General features: G+C 40.5%; 1 protein-coding gene across 3 annotated transcripts in view; it reads left to right on the forward strand.

The window, feature by feature from the left end:
* npas3 (neuronal PAS domain protein 3) overlaps positions 1 to 17,358 on the forward strand; it is a 250,733-nt gene that overhangs the window by 53,029 nt on the left and 180,346 nt on the right. For all 3 annotated transcript variants that reach the window (XM_088354313.1, XM_088354314.1, XM_088354315.1), the window contains exon 2: positions 14,599 to 14,700. In XM_088354313.1, the coding sequence (XP_088210439.1) occupies positions 14,599 to 14,700 (102 nt within the window). The remainder of the gene's footprint in view (positions 1 to 14,598; positions 14,701 to 17,358) is intronic.

Here is a 17,358-nt window from a genome sequence, read left to right on the forward strand (position 1 = left end):
TTCCATTGTACCTGCCTTCCTTCTTCTACTCCTTCCCTTATACCTTTCTACCTTTCTTCTTTTTTACCTTCCCTCTTTTCTTTCCTTATACCTTCTTTCCTCCCTATATACTTTCTTACCCTTCTTTTATTCGTACCTTCCCTTGTACTTTCCATCCTTCCTTCCCGTTTTACCTACCTTCTTTTTCTTTTACCTTTATTCTTTTGTTTTTTCCTTACCCTGTCCCTTTGTTGTCTCTACTACACATTCCCCTGTACTTTCCTTCCTTTATTGCCTTGTACCTTCTTTCCCTTCTTTTCTTTTCCTTTCCTTTCCTAAATCCTTCCCATATACTTTCCTCCCCTTCCCTCTTTTGTACCTTCCTTTGTTTCTTTCCTTTCCTTTCCTCTCCTGATTCCTTCCCATAAACTTTCCCCCCCTTCCCTCTTTTGCACCTTCCTTTGTTCCTTTTTTTTCTTTCTTTTTCTTTTCCTTTCCTTTCCTTTTGAACCTTACCTCATTCTTTCCCGTATATTTCCCTCTCCTTCCTTCTTTCATACATTTCCTTGTACTTTCCATCCTTCTTTCCCTTTTATTTTCCTTCTTTTTCTTCTACTTTAATTCTTCCTTTCGACTTGACCGTACACCTTCCTTTTTTCCTCTGTACCTTCATTACTTCTTCCTTTTTTTCCTGTTCTTTTCGTTTCTGGTCCTTTCCTTTCCTTTGTACCTTACATTATTTCTTCCCATATACTTTCCTCCCCTTCCCTCTTTTGTACCTTCCTTTGTTTCTTTCCTTTCCTTTCCTCTCCTGATTCCTTCCCGCTCCTTCCCTCTTTTGTACCTACCTTTGTACCTTCCTTTGTTCCCTTTCTTTCCTTTGTTCCTGTCCTTTCCTTTCCTTTAAACCTTATCTTATTCTTTCCCGTATATTTCCTTCCCCTTCCTTCTTTTACACATATCCTTGTACTTTCCATCCTTCCTTCCCTCTTATTTTCCTTCTTTTTCTTCTACTTTTATTCTTCCTTTCTTCTTTTCCTTTCTTTCTTACCCTGTACCTTCATTCTTTTCTCCCACTACTTCCCCTGTACTTTCCTTCCTGTTATCATCTGTACCTTCATTACTTCTTTTTTTGTCATTTTTCTTTTTTTTTCTGGTCCTTTTCCTTTTTCTTTTTCCCGGTCCTTTTCCCTTTTCCTTTTCCTTTTCCTTTTCCCGGTCCTTTTTCCTCTTCCTTTTCTTTTCCCGGTCCTTTTTCCTTTTCCTTTTCTTTTCCCGGTCCTTTTTCCTTTTCCTTTTGCCTTTTTCTTTTCCTTTTCCCGTTCCTTTTCCTTTTCTTTTCCCGGGTCTGTTTTCCTTTTTCTTTTTCCCTGTCCTTTTCCCTTTTTCTTTTTCCCTGTCCTTTTCCCTTCTCCTTTTCTTTTCCCGGTCCTTTTCTGTTCCGGGTCTGTTTTCCTTTTTCCCTGACCTTTTCCCTTTTCCTTTTCCCGGTCGTTTTCCCTTTTCATTTTCTTTTCCCGATCCGTTTTCCTTTTCCTTTTCCCGGTCCTTTTCCCTTTTCATTTTCTTTTCCCGATCCGTTTTCCTTTTCCTTTTCCCGGTCCTTTTCCCTTTTCATTTTCTTTCCCCGATCCGTTTTCCTTTTCCTTTTCCCGGTCCTTTTTCCTTTTCCTTTTCTTTTCCCGGTCCTTTTTCCTTTTCCTTTTCTTTTCCCGGTCCTTTTTCCTTTTCCTTTTGCCTTTTTCTTTTCCTTTTCCCGTTCCTTTTCTTTTTCTTTTCCCGGGTCTGTTTTCCTTTTCCTTTTCCTTTTTCCTTTTCCTTTTCCCTTTTTCTTTTTCCCTGTCCTTTTCCCTTCTCCTTTTCTTTTCCCGGTCCTTTTCTGTTCCGGGTCTGTTTTCCTTTTTCCCTGTCCTTTTCCCTTTTCATTTTCTTTTCCCGATCCGTTTTCCTTTTCCTTTACCCGGTCCTTTTTCTTCTTTCCGTTTTTCCTTTTCCTTTTCTTTTCCTTTCTTTTCCCTTTTCTTTCCCTTTTCCTTTCTGGTCCTTTCCTTTCCTTTGTACCTCACATGATTCATTCCCTCGTTCCTACCTTCCTTCTTTCTGTCCCACAGTATCTTCCCTCCCTTTTCCGACCGTTTACATTCAAATCTTTTCAACTCGCGTAGACACTATCCCCACCACTGCGCTCGTATTAGCATTAGCACGCGTGTCGAAAGTAATAACGTTTCTCTCCGCGTGGCAAAAACACGCTAAAGTTTTGTGGATTTCTTCGGCGTTTTGTTTTTTCGTTTAAGGAAAAAAAACGAGTTATAAATAAAATTTACATGGCCGTTTTCCGGAATTGAAAAGCGGAGGCGGCGAGTTATTCGCTAGCGGCGAGGACGACCTTGACGCCGACGGCTGGAGAGTTTTTCTTTGTGTCTGTTTGAGTGTTTTACTTGTAATGAAATGCGCACGTCCGCTAAAGGCGTGATTAGCATATATATTGTATTGACACACGCTTGCGCTTTCCTTTTTTTATTCTTCCTGTTTCCTTCGAGTGCGACTGTTTCTTTTTTTTTTGGGACGATTTTTTTTCTTTATCCGCGCCGCATGCCACCTCCGCAGTGGTCGGCCATTATTTACACTCCACCTCAACAGGGAATTAGGTACGGGAAATAAAAAAATAAAGAGGCGGCCTTCCGCGCCGCTTTGGTTGATGTCGGGATGTGATGATGTCATGGTTTGGGATGAGGTCGGGTACTGGGATTGGATTTTTTGTTGATGGTAAAATTTTGGATGTGTTTGAGTGAGTGGTGGATTGTTGCTTATACTTCCCTTCTAACTTCCTTTATTTGCTTCCTTCTTTCTTTCTCCAATTTCCTCCTACCTCCTTCCTTTTCCCCCTACTACCTTTTGCTCATCTTCTAACTTTCCCCCTTTCCTTCTACCTTTTTTTTGGCCTTCCATCCTTCTTTCCTTTTCTACTTCCACTTTCTCTCCTTTCTTCCAGCCTTCTTCATTGCTCCTTTATATTTTTTTTCATTTTATCTGGCTTTCCTTCCGTCCCCCTCTCGTGCTACATTCTTTCTTTCTTTTCTTCCTTCATTCTAATAACAACTCATTCCACCTTCTCTTTCCCAACAATCATTCCTTAATTCATTCTTACTTTCTGACTATCCTTCCTTCCTTCCTTCCTTCCTTCCTTCCTTCCTTCCTTCCTTCCTTCCTTCCTTCCTTCCTTCCTTCCTTCATTTTTTTAAACCTCCTTTCTTACCTTCTTTCTTTCTCTTCTTTCCTCTGTTTCCTCCTTTCTGCCCTACTACCTTTTTCTCATCTTCTACCTTTCCTCCTTTCTGTCTACCTTCATTACTCATTTCATTTTGTCGTTCATTTTTTTGGCCTTCCATCCTTCTTTCCTTTCCTTTTTCCACTTTCATTCCCTTCTTCCAGCCTTCTTCATTGCGCCTTTATATTTTTCTTCATTTTATCTGTCCTTCCTTCCTTCCTTCTCTCATCTTTTTTTCCTTCTTCATTTTAATAACGACTCATTCCACCTTCTCTTTCCCAACAATCATTCCTTAATTCATTTTTTCTTTCTGACTTTCCTTCCTTCCTTTCCTCAAGCCTTCATTTAATTTTTCTCATCTTCGTTTTTCTTACCTTCTTTCTTTCTCTTCTTTCCTCCGACTTCCAATCCCTCCTTTTCCCCTACTACATTTTACTCATCTTCTACCTTTCCCCCTTTACTTCTACCTTCATTACTCATTTCATTTTGTCGTTCATTTTTTCGGCCTTCCATCCTTCTTTCCTTTTCTTTTTTCACTTTCATTCCCTTCTTCCAGCCTTCTTCATTGCTCCTTTATATTTTTTTGCATTTTATCTGTCTTTCCTTCCTTCCTTCTCTCCTGCTACATTCTTTCTTTCTTTCCTTCCTCATTCCACCTTCTCTTTCCCAACAGTCATTCCTTAATTCATTCTTACTTTCTGACTATCCTTCCTTCCTTCCTTTTCGTCAAGCCTTCATTTCATTTTTCTTGTCTTCACTTTTCTTACCTTCTTTCTTTCTCTTCTTTCCTCCGTTTCCTCCTTTCTGCCCTACTACCTTTTTCTCATCTTCTACCTTTCCTCCTTTCTGTCTACCTTCATTACTCATTTCATTTTGTCGTTCATTTTTTTGGCCTTCCATCCTTCTTTCCTTTCCTTTTTCCACTTTCATTCCCTTCTTCATTGCTCCTTTATATTTTTCTTCATTTTATCTGTTCTTCCTTCCTTCTCTCATGCTACATTCTTTCTATCCTTTTTTCATTCTAATAATGACCAATTCCACCTTTCTTTTCCCCACAATCATTCCTTAATTCCTTCTTTCTTTCTGACTTTCCTTCCTTCCTTTCCTCACGCCTTCGATACTAATTTCATTTTTCTCCTTTTTTTATTACCTTCTTTCTTTTTCTTCTTTCCTCCGACTTCCAATCCCACCTTTTCCCCCTACTACCTTTTCACTCATCATCTACCTTTCCCCCTTTCCTTCTACCTTCATTACTCATTTCATTTTGTCGTTCATTTTTTGGGCCTTCCATCCTTCTTTCCTTTTCTTTTTCCACTTTCATTCCCTTCTTCCAGCCTTCTTCATCGCTCCTTTATATTTTTCTTCATTTTATCTGTCATTCCTTCCTTCCTTCTCTCACCTTTCTTTCCTTCTTCATTCTAATAACGACTCATTCCACCTTCTCTTTCCCAACAATCATTCCTAAATTCATTCTTTCTTTCTGACCTTCCTTCTTTCCTTTTCTCACGCCTTCGATACTAATTTCATTTTTCTCCTTTTTTATTACCTTCTTTCTTTTTCTTCTTTCCTCCGACCTCCTTTCCCTCCTTTTCCCCCTACTACCTTTTTACTCATCTTCTACCTTTCCCCCTTTCCTTCTACCTTCATTACTTATTTCATTTTGTCATTCATTTTTTGGGTCTTCCATCCTTCTTTACTTTTCTTCCACTTTCCTTCCCTTCTTCCAGCCTTCATTGCTCCTTCATATTTTTCTTCATTTTATCTGTCTGTCCTACCTTACTTCTCTCCTGCTACATTCTTTCTGTACTTCTTTAATTCTAATAACGATCCATTCCACCTTTCCTTTCCCAACAATCATTCCTTAATTCCTTCTTTCTTTCTGACTCCTTCCTTCATCCCTACCTTCCTTCCTTTCTTCACACCTTCAATACTAATTTGTTTTTTCTCATCTTCATTTTTCTTACGTTCTTTCTTTCTCTTACCTTTCTACCTCAGTTCCCTCCTTTTCCCCTACCACCTTTTTACTCATCTTCTACCTTTCCCCTTTTCTACCTTCATTACTCATTTCACAGAGTCGTTTTTTTTCTGTCCTTTATCCTTCATTTTCTCCCTCTACCTTCCTTTCCCTTCTTCCAACCTTTATTGTTCCTCTATTTTTTCTTACATTTTTTTCTGTCCTTTGTTCCTTCTTTTCTTATCTCCTTTTACATTCTTTCCTTCCTTCTTTGTTTCTCACAATAATTCCTTTCTCCTTTTCTTCCTGCCTTTTCTAACAATCCTTCCTTCTTTCCTTCCTTTCCTCCTGCCGTCAATACACCTTTTGTTTTTTTCCTTCCTTCTTCTTATATCCTTTCTTTACATTCTTTCCTTTCTTCATGTTTTTCTGTCCTTTGTTCCTTCTTTCTTATCTCCTTTTACATTCTTTCCTTCCTTCTTTGTTTCTCACAATAATTCCTTTCTCCTTTTCTTCCTGCCTTTTCTAACTATCCTTCCTTCTTTCCTTCCTTTCCTCCTGCTGTCAATACACCTTTTGTTTTTTTCCTTCCTTCTTCTTATATCCTTCCTTTATTTACATTCATTCCTTTCTTCACTATTCCTGTCTGTCTTGCCCTTCTTTTTTCTCTTCCCATTAAGTCCCTTTATTTCTACCCTACATTCTCTTTTACCTCTCTACCTTCGATTCTTTACTCACTCCTACTTTGTTTCCTTCCTTTTTTTCTGTACTGTTTCTTTCTTTTAAAGTTCATTTCGCATTTCATATATTCCTTTCCCTCTTTTTTCTGACCTCCTTTTCTCGTAACTTCATCGTTTTTTTTTCCTTTCTTTCTATGCCTAGTTCTTTTTTCCACCTTACTTTCATTTTTTCCTTACTTCTTATCCAAGGTAATTTCTCCTTTAATTTTTTTCCTTTATTCCTTCTGTCAGCCCTACCTTTTCCTCCCCTTCTGCATTCCTTCCTTTCTTTTAAAGTTCATTTCGCATTTCATATATTCCTTTCCCTCTTTTTTTTCTGACCTCCTTTTTTCCTAACTTCATAGTTTTTTTCCTTTTTCCCATGCTTACTTCTTTTTTTCCACCCAACTTTCATTCTCTCCTTACTTCTCATCCAAGGCAATTCCTCCTTTTATTGTTTTCCTTCATTCCTTCTGTCTGCCCTGCCTTCTGGAGGAGTGGACAGCAGAAGAGCGTTTTCAAGCTATTCGCTTTTCCCATGCGCTCACATCTTGCGTCTCCACGGCGACCGGATGCCTTTTTCATTGAGCGTGTGTCTCCATGGGAGTGAAAGGAAGCGAGGGGACCATTAAGCCAAGGAGGATGAGGGAGTGAGGCATGATGGGAAACTATGCACACTGCCTATATTGTTTTTGGGGGGTTTCAACTCCACATGAGACTTGAGCTGACTAGTTAAGGTTGTGGGGTCACATATTGTCACATGACCACAGTATAAAATCTTGGCCTTCATTCTTCATTTTTTTTCTTCTTTTCTTCCTTCATTTTTCCTTCCCTCGCATTTAACTTTCTTCCTTTCCTTCTTTTCTCCTGAATTTCCCTATTTCCTCATTTCCTTCTTTCTCTCCTCCCTTTCTTCCATTGTTTCTTATTTCCCTTGTACCCTTCTTCATTCCTCTTTTTGTACTTGGCCTTTGCTTTCACTTCTACCATCTTTTTATTCCTACCTTCATTCTTCTTTCCTTTTTTCTTCCTCTTTTGCCTTCTTCCAGTCCTCCTTCCAGACCTTTCTTAATCAATGTACTTTACCGTGCACCTTGCTCCTTATTTACCTTCTTTCTTCCTTCATTCTGCCTTTATTTTTTTTCTTTGTGTTTCTTCCTTCCTTCATACCTCACTCTCTTCCTTCACATCTTCCTCTCTTCCTCCCTTCATACCTTATTCTGTTCTTCCCTTTCTTCCTTCCTTCCTTCCTTCATACCTTACTCTTTCTTTCTCCCATTCCTCCTTGTTACCTTACACTTTTCCTTCCATCCTTCCTTTATACCTTACTATCTTCCTTCCATCCTTCCTTCATACCCAACCCATTTTCTTCCATCCTTCCTTCATACCTTACACTTTTCCTTCCATCCTTCCTTCATACCTTACACTCTTCATTCCATCCTTCCTTCATACATTACGCTCTTCCTTCCATCCTTCCTTTTTACCTTACTCTCTTCCTTTCCATCCTTCCTTCATACCTTATTTTCTTCCCTCCATCCTTTCTTCATACATTACTCTCTTCCTTCTATACTTCCTTCATACCTTACTCTCTTCTTTCCATCCTTTCTTCATACCTTACTCTCTTTTTCCATCCTTTCTCCATACTTTACTTTCTTCCTTCCATCTGTCCTTCATACCTTACTCTCTTCCTTCCATCCGTCCTTCATACCTTCCTTCTTCCTTCCATCTTTCCTTTATACCTTACTCTCTTCTTTTCATCCTTCCTTCATACCTTACGCTCTTCCTTCTATCCTTCCTTCATACCTTACTTTCTTCCTTCCATCCTTCCTTCATACCTTACTTTCTTCCTTCCATCCTTTCTTCATACCTTACTTTCTTCTTTCCATCCTTCCTTCATACCTTACTTTCTTCCTTCCATCCTTCCTTCATACTTTACTCTCTTCCTTCCATCCGTCCTTCATACCGTACGCTCTTCCTTCCATCCTTCCTTCATACTTTACTCTCTTCCTTCCATCTGTCCTTCATACCGTACGCTCTTCCTTCTATCCTTCCTTCATACCTTACTTTCTTCCTTCCTTCCATCCTTCCTTCATACCTTACTTTCTTCCTTCCATCCTTTTTTCATACCTTACTTTCTTCTTTCCATCCTTCCTTCATACCTTACTCTCTTTTTTCAATCCTTTCTCCATACCTTACTCTCTTCTTTCCATCCTTCCTTCATACCCAACTCCCTTCCACCCTTCCTTCCTTTATACCCAACCCCCTTCCTTCCATCCTTCATTTATACCCATCTGCCTTTCTTCCATCCTTCCGTCATACTCAACTCCCTTCCTTCCATCCTTCCTTCATACCTTATGCACTTCCTTCCATCCTTCCTTTATACCTTACTCTCTTCCTTCCGTCCTTCCTTCATACCTTACATTCTTCCTCCCATCCTTCCTTCATACCTTACTCTCTTCTTTCCATCCTTCCTTCATACCTTACTTTTTTCCATCCTTTCTTTACTCCTGACTCTCTTCTTTCCATCCTTCCTTCATACCCGACCCCCTTCCTTCCATCCTTCCTTCATACCCAACCTCCTTCCTTCCATCCTTCCTTTATACCCGACCCCCTTCCATCCTTCCTTCATACCTTACTCTCTTCCTTCATCCTTCTTTTATACCAAACCCCCTTTCTTACATCCTTCCTTCATACCCACTCCCTTTCTTTCATCCTTCCTTCATACCCAACTCCCTCCCTTCCATCCTTCCTACATACCCAACTCCCCTTCCTTCCATCATTCCTTTATACCTGACCCCCTTCCATCCTTCCTTCATACCTTACTCTCTTCCTTCATCCTTCTTTTATACCAAACCCCCTTTCTTTCATCCTTCCTTCATACCCAACTCCCTCCCTTCCATCCTTCCTACATACCCAACTCCCCTTCCTTCCATCATTCCTTTATACCCAACTCCCTCCCTTCCTTACTTCCTGCATACCTTACACTCTCCCTTCTTTTGTACCTTCCCTTGTACCGTCCTCCTTTCCGAATTCCACTACTCTTTTCATTCCCCCTGGAAAGCGTAAGTGAAGGAGATTCCAAAATCCTCTGGTTCATCCTTTCCCCCTCCTTCCTCTTGTGGCACGCCGGCTCGGCCCTCCCCCACTCACTCTGCTCCCCCCCCCCCCCCTCCTGTCTTCCCACCCCCACCGCTCCTCTCACCCCCCTGCACAAATCAGATATGACAGGAAATATTGTCCTTGTAATGGAGACTCAGGGCACTCCGCCTCAATGTGTGCAGCTAAATAGGCCTGATATACATCAACACACACACACACACACTCCCGCTCTCACTCTTTGCACCGCGGCGCACAAACACAAGCACGGGCAGAGTCAAGTCAAGTGAATTATTGGTCTGCGCTGTGACGGTCATCTGGGTTTGTTGTCATCATGGCACAAAAGCTTTTATACGGTTAGCCGCTAATTGGACGCCGCTTGATTACAAAAAGTGTGATTGTCTTTTGGTGTTGGCGTTTGCCTTTGCGGAGGTCACCGTGACATAGGTGGGCGGGGCTTAGCCGTTTTATTTATTAGGAAGAGTCAATATGTCGTTTCATCAGATTGACCTCCGAGTTTTATTTTGAAACTCATTTGCATGTTGACAGTGTTGGGAATGGATATCAAAATGTACCGTTTACCAAGTTGTTCGAATTTTGTTCGCGCGCTCGTTTCTTGAGGGAAAAGATGAACAGAAAAGCCGATTTAATTTCATTAACAATTTAACTAAGTGTACTCCATCGAAAACAGGCAAAAGTGTCATTGGAGTCTCTGGGAAGCTCTCTTCTGAAGTCCTTTAGCTCTCTCCTATTGGCTATCTTCTCCCCGCTTGCCGACTCCTCCCATGGGCGTGCCAAGGAAGCCCCCCTTCACCATTTCGTCGAAGAGCGTCGCGATGTCCGGAATACTCAAAACAACGCTGAGCGTTTCTCAAAACAACGCCTGCCGTCCTCCTTCAGAGTCCTGTTATCAACAGAACTAGACAAAATAGTTTGCATTTGGAACAGCCTGACCTGTCATTGAACTAAAGCCTACTCTGTGAAAATCTTCATTGCATTATGAGTCAATCGTATAAAATCCTTTATAGTCAAATGTATAAAATCCTTCAACAGGAAGTCTTTGTGTTGTCCCCCAATGGTGTTTTGGCTTGCAGACGACGTTTCTATTTCAGGGAGGGGTACGGTCTGGCGTCTACTAAGAGCAGCAGAAAATAATCATTATTTTTCATATCATTAGCCGAGTAAGGAAGTAATTAAAATTTTACCTCTACCCTCAACACAAAGTATCAAAGAGCGGCACAGTGTTGGCAACCTTTCGCTCAGTCATTGAGATCGGTGTTACGGTCTGACATACCTCCCATCACCAGAAGGCCCCAACCCGGGTTTGAACTGGGCACAATGGTTCATCCTCCGAAACCATAACAGCTGATGTGCGATGGGACACACTGGGATCGTCTTGGGATCAAGAGGTCACAGGTTCGATTCCCGGCTCCTCCTTGTCATATGTCAAAGTGTCCTTGGGCAAGACACTGAATCCCTAATACCCCCAATAAGCCGGTAGGTGCCTTGCATGGCTGACTCCCTGTTGGTGTGTGAGTGTGTGTGTGTGAATGGGTAAGTGTGAAGCACATTGTAAAGCTTGGGAGGTCTTCATTGACCATACAAACGCAGACCATTTACATTTCTTTTAGTAATTTTGATTCTTCCATCTACTTCTGCTTACACTTCTATGGCTTTTATTCTTTTGTCTTATACTCTTGTTCTACTTTTACCTCTTCTACTTCTTATACTTCTTTGTCTATTTCTTACTCTCCTCTACTCCTTTCTACTCCTTGTTCTTTCACTTTTATCTCTTCTTCTTGTCCTTTTCTTTTTCTTGTACTTTTTTTTCTCCCTTTCCTTCTCCTTTTTTCCTCTTTTCATTTTCTCCCTCCCTTTTCTTTCTTCTTTTTCTTTACTTCCTTCTCTTAATAGTTACTGTCCATGTCCCTTTCCCTTTTCACTTTCATCTACTTCTACACATACTTCTTCTTTTTTATATTTTAGTTTTCTTCTCATTTTCCTCTTCTCCTTTTTCAGTGTTTCTTTTCCTCATTTGTATTAACCTCAACTTATTCCATATCCTCCTTTTCCTTCTCTTTTTCTTCCTCTCTTTCTTCTCTCCATTTTCTTAGCCAGAACAAAATAGACATGCTGTATAAGCAGGGTTGGGTAGGGTTACTTTAACTGGATTACTTTCAATGACTTTTGGATGACTCCAATACCAAATATGCTGATAAAAGACAACTGCAGGATCCGCCATCTCTTCCCCTGCCCTGCATCCACCTGCTACTCCACTCAACCAGCTCAAGTAACAATACACCAAAGGTCCATTGTCTTTCCGTGCTTATTGATGATTTATTTATTTATTTTTAGCACAGGACCAGGGTTGGGTAGGGTTACTTTAACTGGATTACTTTCAATGACTTTTGGATGACTCCAATACCAAATATGCTAATAAAAGACAAAAGAAACGAAATATGAATCAAATGATGACTCACAACACGTGGTAAGCTTTCTCTCCTGGCTTTGATCTCTTTGATCTCCGGCAAAACGAACATCAAATGCCACAGAAACAAAATGAACCCTACCCAACCCTGTGTATAAGTAATCCTAGAAAATTTTAGCGAGCTACTCATAAGGAAAAAGGGGACTTCTATTTTTTTTCCATTTTTTTTCCCCTTTCTATCTTCTTCTCCCTCGCTAACCTTTGCGGCAGACATGAGGAGCGTTTGATTGACTCGATCTGGCAGACGACACGCTTTCTCTCACGCTGCTCTCGAGGTGCCGGGCGGGATGCTGCTAACATCAAAGGCGTTGCCGGCGCTTTAAACACTTCAGAAAACACTAAACCCTTCTCGCCCCACTACCACCAACACCTACCGTCCATCTTCCCCCAAAACCCGCCCACTGCGTTTACCAATCTCACCCAAATTCATTCTAGCGTCATCACCAGGGTTGGATAGGGTTACTTTAACTTGATTACCGTAAATTCCGGACGATAGAGCGCACCTGATTATAAGCCGCACCCACCGCATTTTAAGAGGATAACCGCTTTTGTACTTAGACAAGCCGCACCTGTACATAAGCCGCATGCGCCCACATCAAAACATGTATCACAATCACAAAATTAACCTGACTTTGAGTCCCGCGATTGTTACTGAATAGACAGTCCAATAACCACAGCCGGCAAAGTGAACGGATAATGATACCGGTACTTAAGATTTGATGCAGACCTGCAGAGTCCGGGTCCCGTTAAAAATAATCCAAGGGAAAAAAAAGTATATTTCCAAAGGTAAGGGTGGGAAAAATATATATCCACTATTGTCCGCTGCGTCCACAAACACGTCTCACCTTTACTCCACTTCCCGCCAGCCCCGGTTGTTTTCACCCCTTCTTTTTGATTCTCCCGTGGAAAACATATCAGAATAAGTCTCTAAAATAAATACATTACAAACATATACAGTTGCAAATACATATTATACATGGTTACACATATTTCCAAAGAAAGACGGTACACCGAGAGAGTTTTCAAAGCTTTAATAATAATATTATAACTTTCATCCCAAACCGTGCCTGTGAAGGGTAGCAAAACGCTACTAGCAACACGCTCGCAATACACTAAACGTGTGTGTTAAAAAAAATATACGGTACTTGTAGAAATCACGGTAAACCGTCCTCATCTTCCTACTTATAACTGACGTAATTAAAGTTGTCTTCCCCAGTATGGGGAAGAGACTTTATCACACGTCGTCCGACGCTCCCTTATTCAAAAACACGCTAGCAACACACTCGCAAAGTAAGGTTTACGTGTTGGCTCAGCATTTTCCCCAGAAAGACATTCTACTCTTCTAGACCAGAATTACATTGAACATTAACTCCATATTTTACAGACAGTCATGTTGGGTACCTCAGACGTAAAAAAGCAACCCGGAAAAAGCTGACTCAACACATTTGTATTTGTGGCCTCAGAATTTCCCCCGGAAAGACATTCTACTCTTCTAGGCGAGAGTGACATTGAATATCAACACCATATTTTGCAGGCAGTTAGTTAGGTTACCTCAGATGTTCAAAATGCCCCCCCAAAAAGCTGACCCCGCACATTTTGTTTTATTAACTCAGTATTTTTCCCAGAAAGACATTCTACTCTTCTAGACCAGAATTACACTAAACATCAACACCATATTTTACATGCAGTCAGGTAGGCTACCTCAGACGTAAAAAAATGACCTGAAATGGCTGACTCAACATATTTGGTTTTGTTGACTCAGCATTTTCCCTAGAAAGACATTCTACTCTTCTAGGCCAGAGCAACATTGAATATCAACACCATATTTTACAGGCAGTTAGTTGGGTTACCTCAGATGTACAAGAAAAAAACAACTTGAAAAAGCTGACTCAACATATTTGGTTTTTTTAACTCAGTATTTTTCCCAGAAAGACATTCTACTCGTCTAGACCAGAATGACATTGAAAATCCACCCCATATTTTACAGGCAGTTATTTAGGTTACCTCAGTTGTACAAAATGCCCCCCAAAAAGCTGACTCTGCATATTTGGTTTTATTAACTCAGTATTTTTTCCAGAAAGACATTCTACTCTTCTAGACCAGAATTACATTGGATATTAATCCCATGTTTTACAGGCATTTAGGTGGGTTACCTCAGACGTAAAAAAATGCCCCCCAAAAAGCTGACTCGGCACATTTGGTTTTGTTGACTCAGAATTTTCCCAAAAAAGACATTCTACTCTTCTAGACCAGAATTACATTGAATATCCACCCCATATTTTACAGGCAGTTATTGAGGTTACCTCAGATGTACAAAATGCCCCCCAAAAAGCTGACTCTGCACATTTGGTTTTATTAACTCAGTATTTTTTCCAGAAAGACATTCTACTCTTCTAGACCAGAATTACATTGGATATTAATCCCATGTTTTACAGGCATTTAGGTGGGTTACCTCAGACGTAAAGAAATGCCCCCCAAAAAGCTGACTCGGCACATTTGGTTTTGTGGCCTCAGAATTTTCCCCGGAAAGACATTCTACTCTTCTAGGCCAGAGTGACATTGAATATCAACACCATATTTTGCAGGCAGTTAGTTAGGTTACCTCAGATGTTCAAAATGCCCCCCCAAAAAGCTGACCCCGCACATTTGGTTTTGCTGAGTTAGCATTTTCCTCCAGAAAGACATTTGACTCTTCTAGATCAGAAAGACATTGAATATCAACACCATATTTTACAGGCAGTTAAGCAAGTTACCCTAGATGTGAAAAATGCCCAAAAGGTTTTTCTTTTACAGTTCTTTGAGACTTGTTGCGATTAAGGGCTATACAAATAAATATGACTAGACTTGACCCATTTTTCTTGTATTTATTATCATTTCCCACACAATGAAATGACTTCATGCTTTAAGAAAAGATAATTGTTGGACTAATGGTTTTAATAGTCTGTGATTATTTAACAATTGAAATAGCGTTTACGGCTGCAAATAATGGCTCCCTTTCAATAAACTTGTCACATGTACACATGATAGCATAGTTTTCGTCTTCTTTTAACGCTTAAATTATATATGTCTCTTTTTTTGGGTGTGTGTTCCACAGTGACCCCTACTGGGAGCGTCCGGCCAATGCGGGCAGCTGCTCGGCCGCCCGGCCCAAGACCCTTCACCTGGCCGGAGGACAGCAGCATACCTCGTCGCCATGGTAACTTACCTCACACTGTTTCAGCAACGCCGATTTTGACGCTATTGCTAATGCTAATTTATGTAATGCACGGACTATTGATGATGTAATCTGGTATTCCCACCGAAACCTATCGTATTTTCCGCACTATAAGGCGCACCTAAAAGCCTTTATTTTTTTCAAAAGCTGAGCCTGCGCCTTATAATACAGTGCGCCTTATATATGGATCAATATTAAGTCTTGCAACTAAAGCAAGCAGCCGCCGACTCGATTTTCCCCCGAAGGCGAAGTCGTCCGCGGTGTATGTTGGGATATATATACACCGGCGTTTCATTTCCTAACCAATGTGTCAATCATCATTTGAATCGATCACTATTGGCTAAAGTTATTCGAAGGTAAAGGGGGCGGATCCTTTTCATCATTTACAGGCTCGCATAGGCTAAAGGGGCGAAACAAAGCCTGCGATTGGCCGGAAAAGATGAATGCGAATCACACGTTTGGTTGCGCTACGGCATAGAGAAAACATTTTTTACGATTCTGTATTTGTAAATATTTGACTCTCCTGGATTTACTACACTCACGGTTGTAAGAAGACCATGGTTACGTATCATTATTGAACGTGATGGCTGCAAGAGAACTTGGGTGAGCTATGCGGCTTTATATTTTCCCGGTATCTTGTTTTAGAACGATCTTGATGTTGCTGTGATGAGTTGAGTGAATTAAACTCAATTCCAAGTGTTTATTGTCATATGCACAGTAAAATTGCGAGCGAAAAAGAAAATAGAAACTAAGGAATGGTTGGCATTTCTTGAATCACAAGACTTTAACCTTCCGAGTGATATTTGGAACGATGCATTTGAGTGACATCGTACGGACACTGTTTCCGTACATGTCTGAGACGCGTATTTGCTTCTTTGCAAGCTTTGGGAATGTTAAGGGGCTAATAAATTGGACTGAACTATTCTACTGTTTTGTCCACGTTCCCATTGTAGCGCCTTATACTCCGGTGCGCCTTATGTATGGAAAATATAGGACCAAAAACTATTTTTGGGGGGCGCGCCCTATAACCCGATGCGCCTTATAGTGCGGAAAATACGGTACTTCTTTCTTAGTTTTTGAGTGACTATTTTCATATACGACGTTAGCTTAGCATTGGAGTTGTGGCGAAGATCGGAATGACATCCATATTTTTTAAAATGGTGATTTTGATCGCTCGATTTTGCATATTTGGTTGGGATTATATTATGAAGGACAAGGGTGAAGAGATAATGTTGAGATGCTAATATTCAGAGGATTTAAGTTTTAATCCAAAAGGTATACAAACGATTAAGAATTCAAATATTTGGCTTTTAGTTACTTTGTTCCACTTTTAGTTGTATTTATTATTCTATTTTAAAATGTATCCAAAGCATGAATTGTTTATAAAATTAGCTTAATAGTTTATAATTTTTCACACCTACTTAATATTTTTGTCCTTGATACGAAAATATTAAAATAACAGAATAATTGTGTATGGTAAGTACTACCGATTTTTTTTATTTACATAATTATGATTAAATACAGGAATATTTAAATATTTTTTACCTTTGGTGGGATGTGACTTGAACTGGTACGAGGGAGTATCGGGTGAATGCAGAGAAAAATGGGTTTTAAAACTTGCAATGATTTCCATTTCCTTAAGCTTCATTGTTTTGATCACCTCTTTATTCTTAATAATTGTACTAATTAGTTATTACCTTTGGCGCGTGCTAGGTTCTGAGGTCATGAGATTAAACCTTCCTGTGTGGGGTTTGCATGTTCTCCCCTTGCTTGTGTGGGGTTCCCCAGGTCACTCCGGTTTCCTCCAACATTCCAAAAACATGCATGTCAGGTTAAATTGGTCCAAATTGTCCCTAGGTGTGAATAAGCGAGTAAGTTGTCTGTCTCTGTGTAGCAACCAGTTCAGGGTGTCCCCTGCCCACTGCCTGAAGATGGCTGGGGCTCCAGCACCCCCGCGACCCTACTGAGGATAAGCGGTGCAGAAATTGGATGGATGGTTATTACCTTATTCTTTAGCGAGGGCAACAAAGCATGTATTTGTATTTATTCATTATGCTGAGTTTGTTTCCATCCTCATCATATTCTTGCTTCTCCCTTTAGCATCACTGCAATCCTTGAGACCCATATCCAATTCACTGTACAAAAAATATAGTATTGTATCGCGCTAAATGGCAAAGTGTTTATGGAGCTCTCGAGATTTGGAAGAGAAAGGCATTGTGGGAGGTAGTTTGGCCAATAGCATATCTGCTCTTTCATAATGCCGTGGCACGAACTAATCGAGGTCAACCAATAGCAAAAAGGCATCTCGGAAACATATGACACTGCAGTTTGATTTGGGACGAAAAAATCGGTTCTTGATATCAAATAGTGGGGGAAATGCTGTAACGAGGAGTCAAAAAAACCTCTAATTCCACGTATAATGCGAAAACATCCTAAATTCGGGATACTATCACCCCAGGGGTTGACAGTACTCTTCGGAAAACGTGTGTGGGTTTGTGTTACATAAAGCAACTGTAGAATGGCTCTATTGTCCCCTATCTATTCTTCCCTCTCCGCCCGCTGAGCTCTTTGTGGAAAAAAAAAAAAGCGGATTTGGAATATCATAGCGCGAGTGCGTAGGAGCGCTAGCTAGCGAGAGCG

Source organism: Urocampus carinirostris, chromosome 15 (assembly GCF_059441175.1).
Source record: "Urocampus carinirostris isolate Australia breed hairy pipefish chromosome 15, RoL_Ucar_1.0, whole genome shotgun sequence".
Lineage (NCBI taxonomy): Eukaryota > Metazoa > Chordata > Actinopteri > Syngnathiformes > Syngnathidae > Urocampus > Urocampus carinirostris.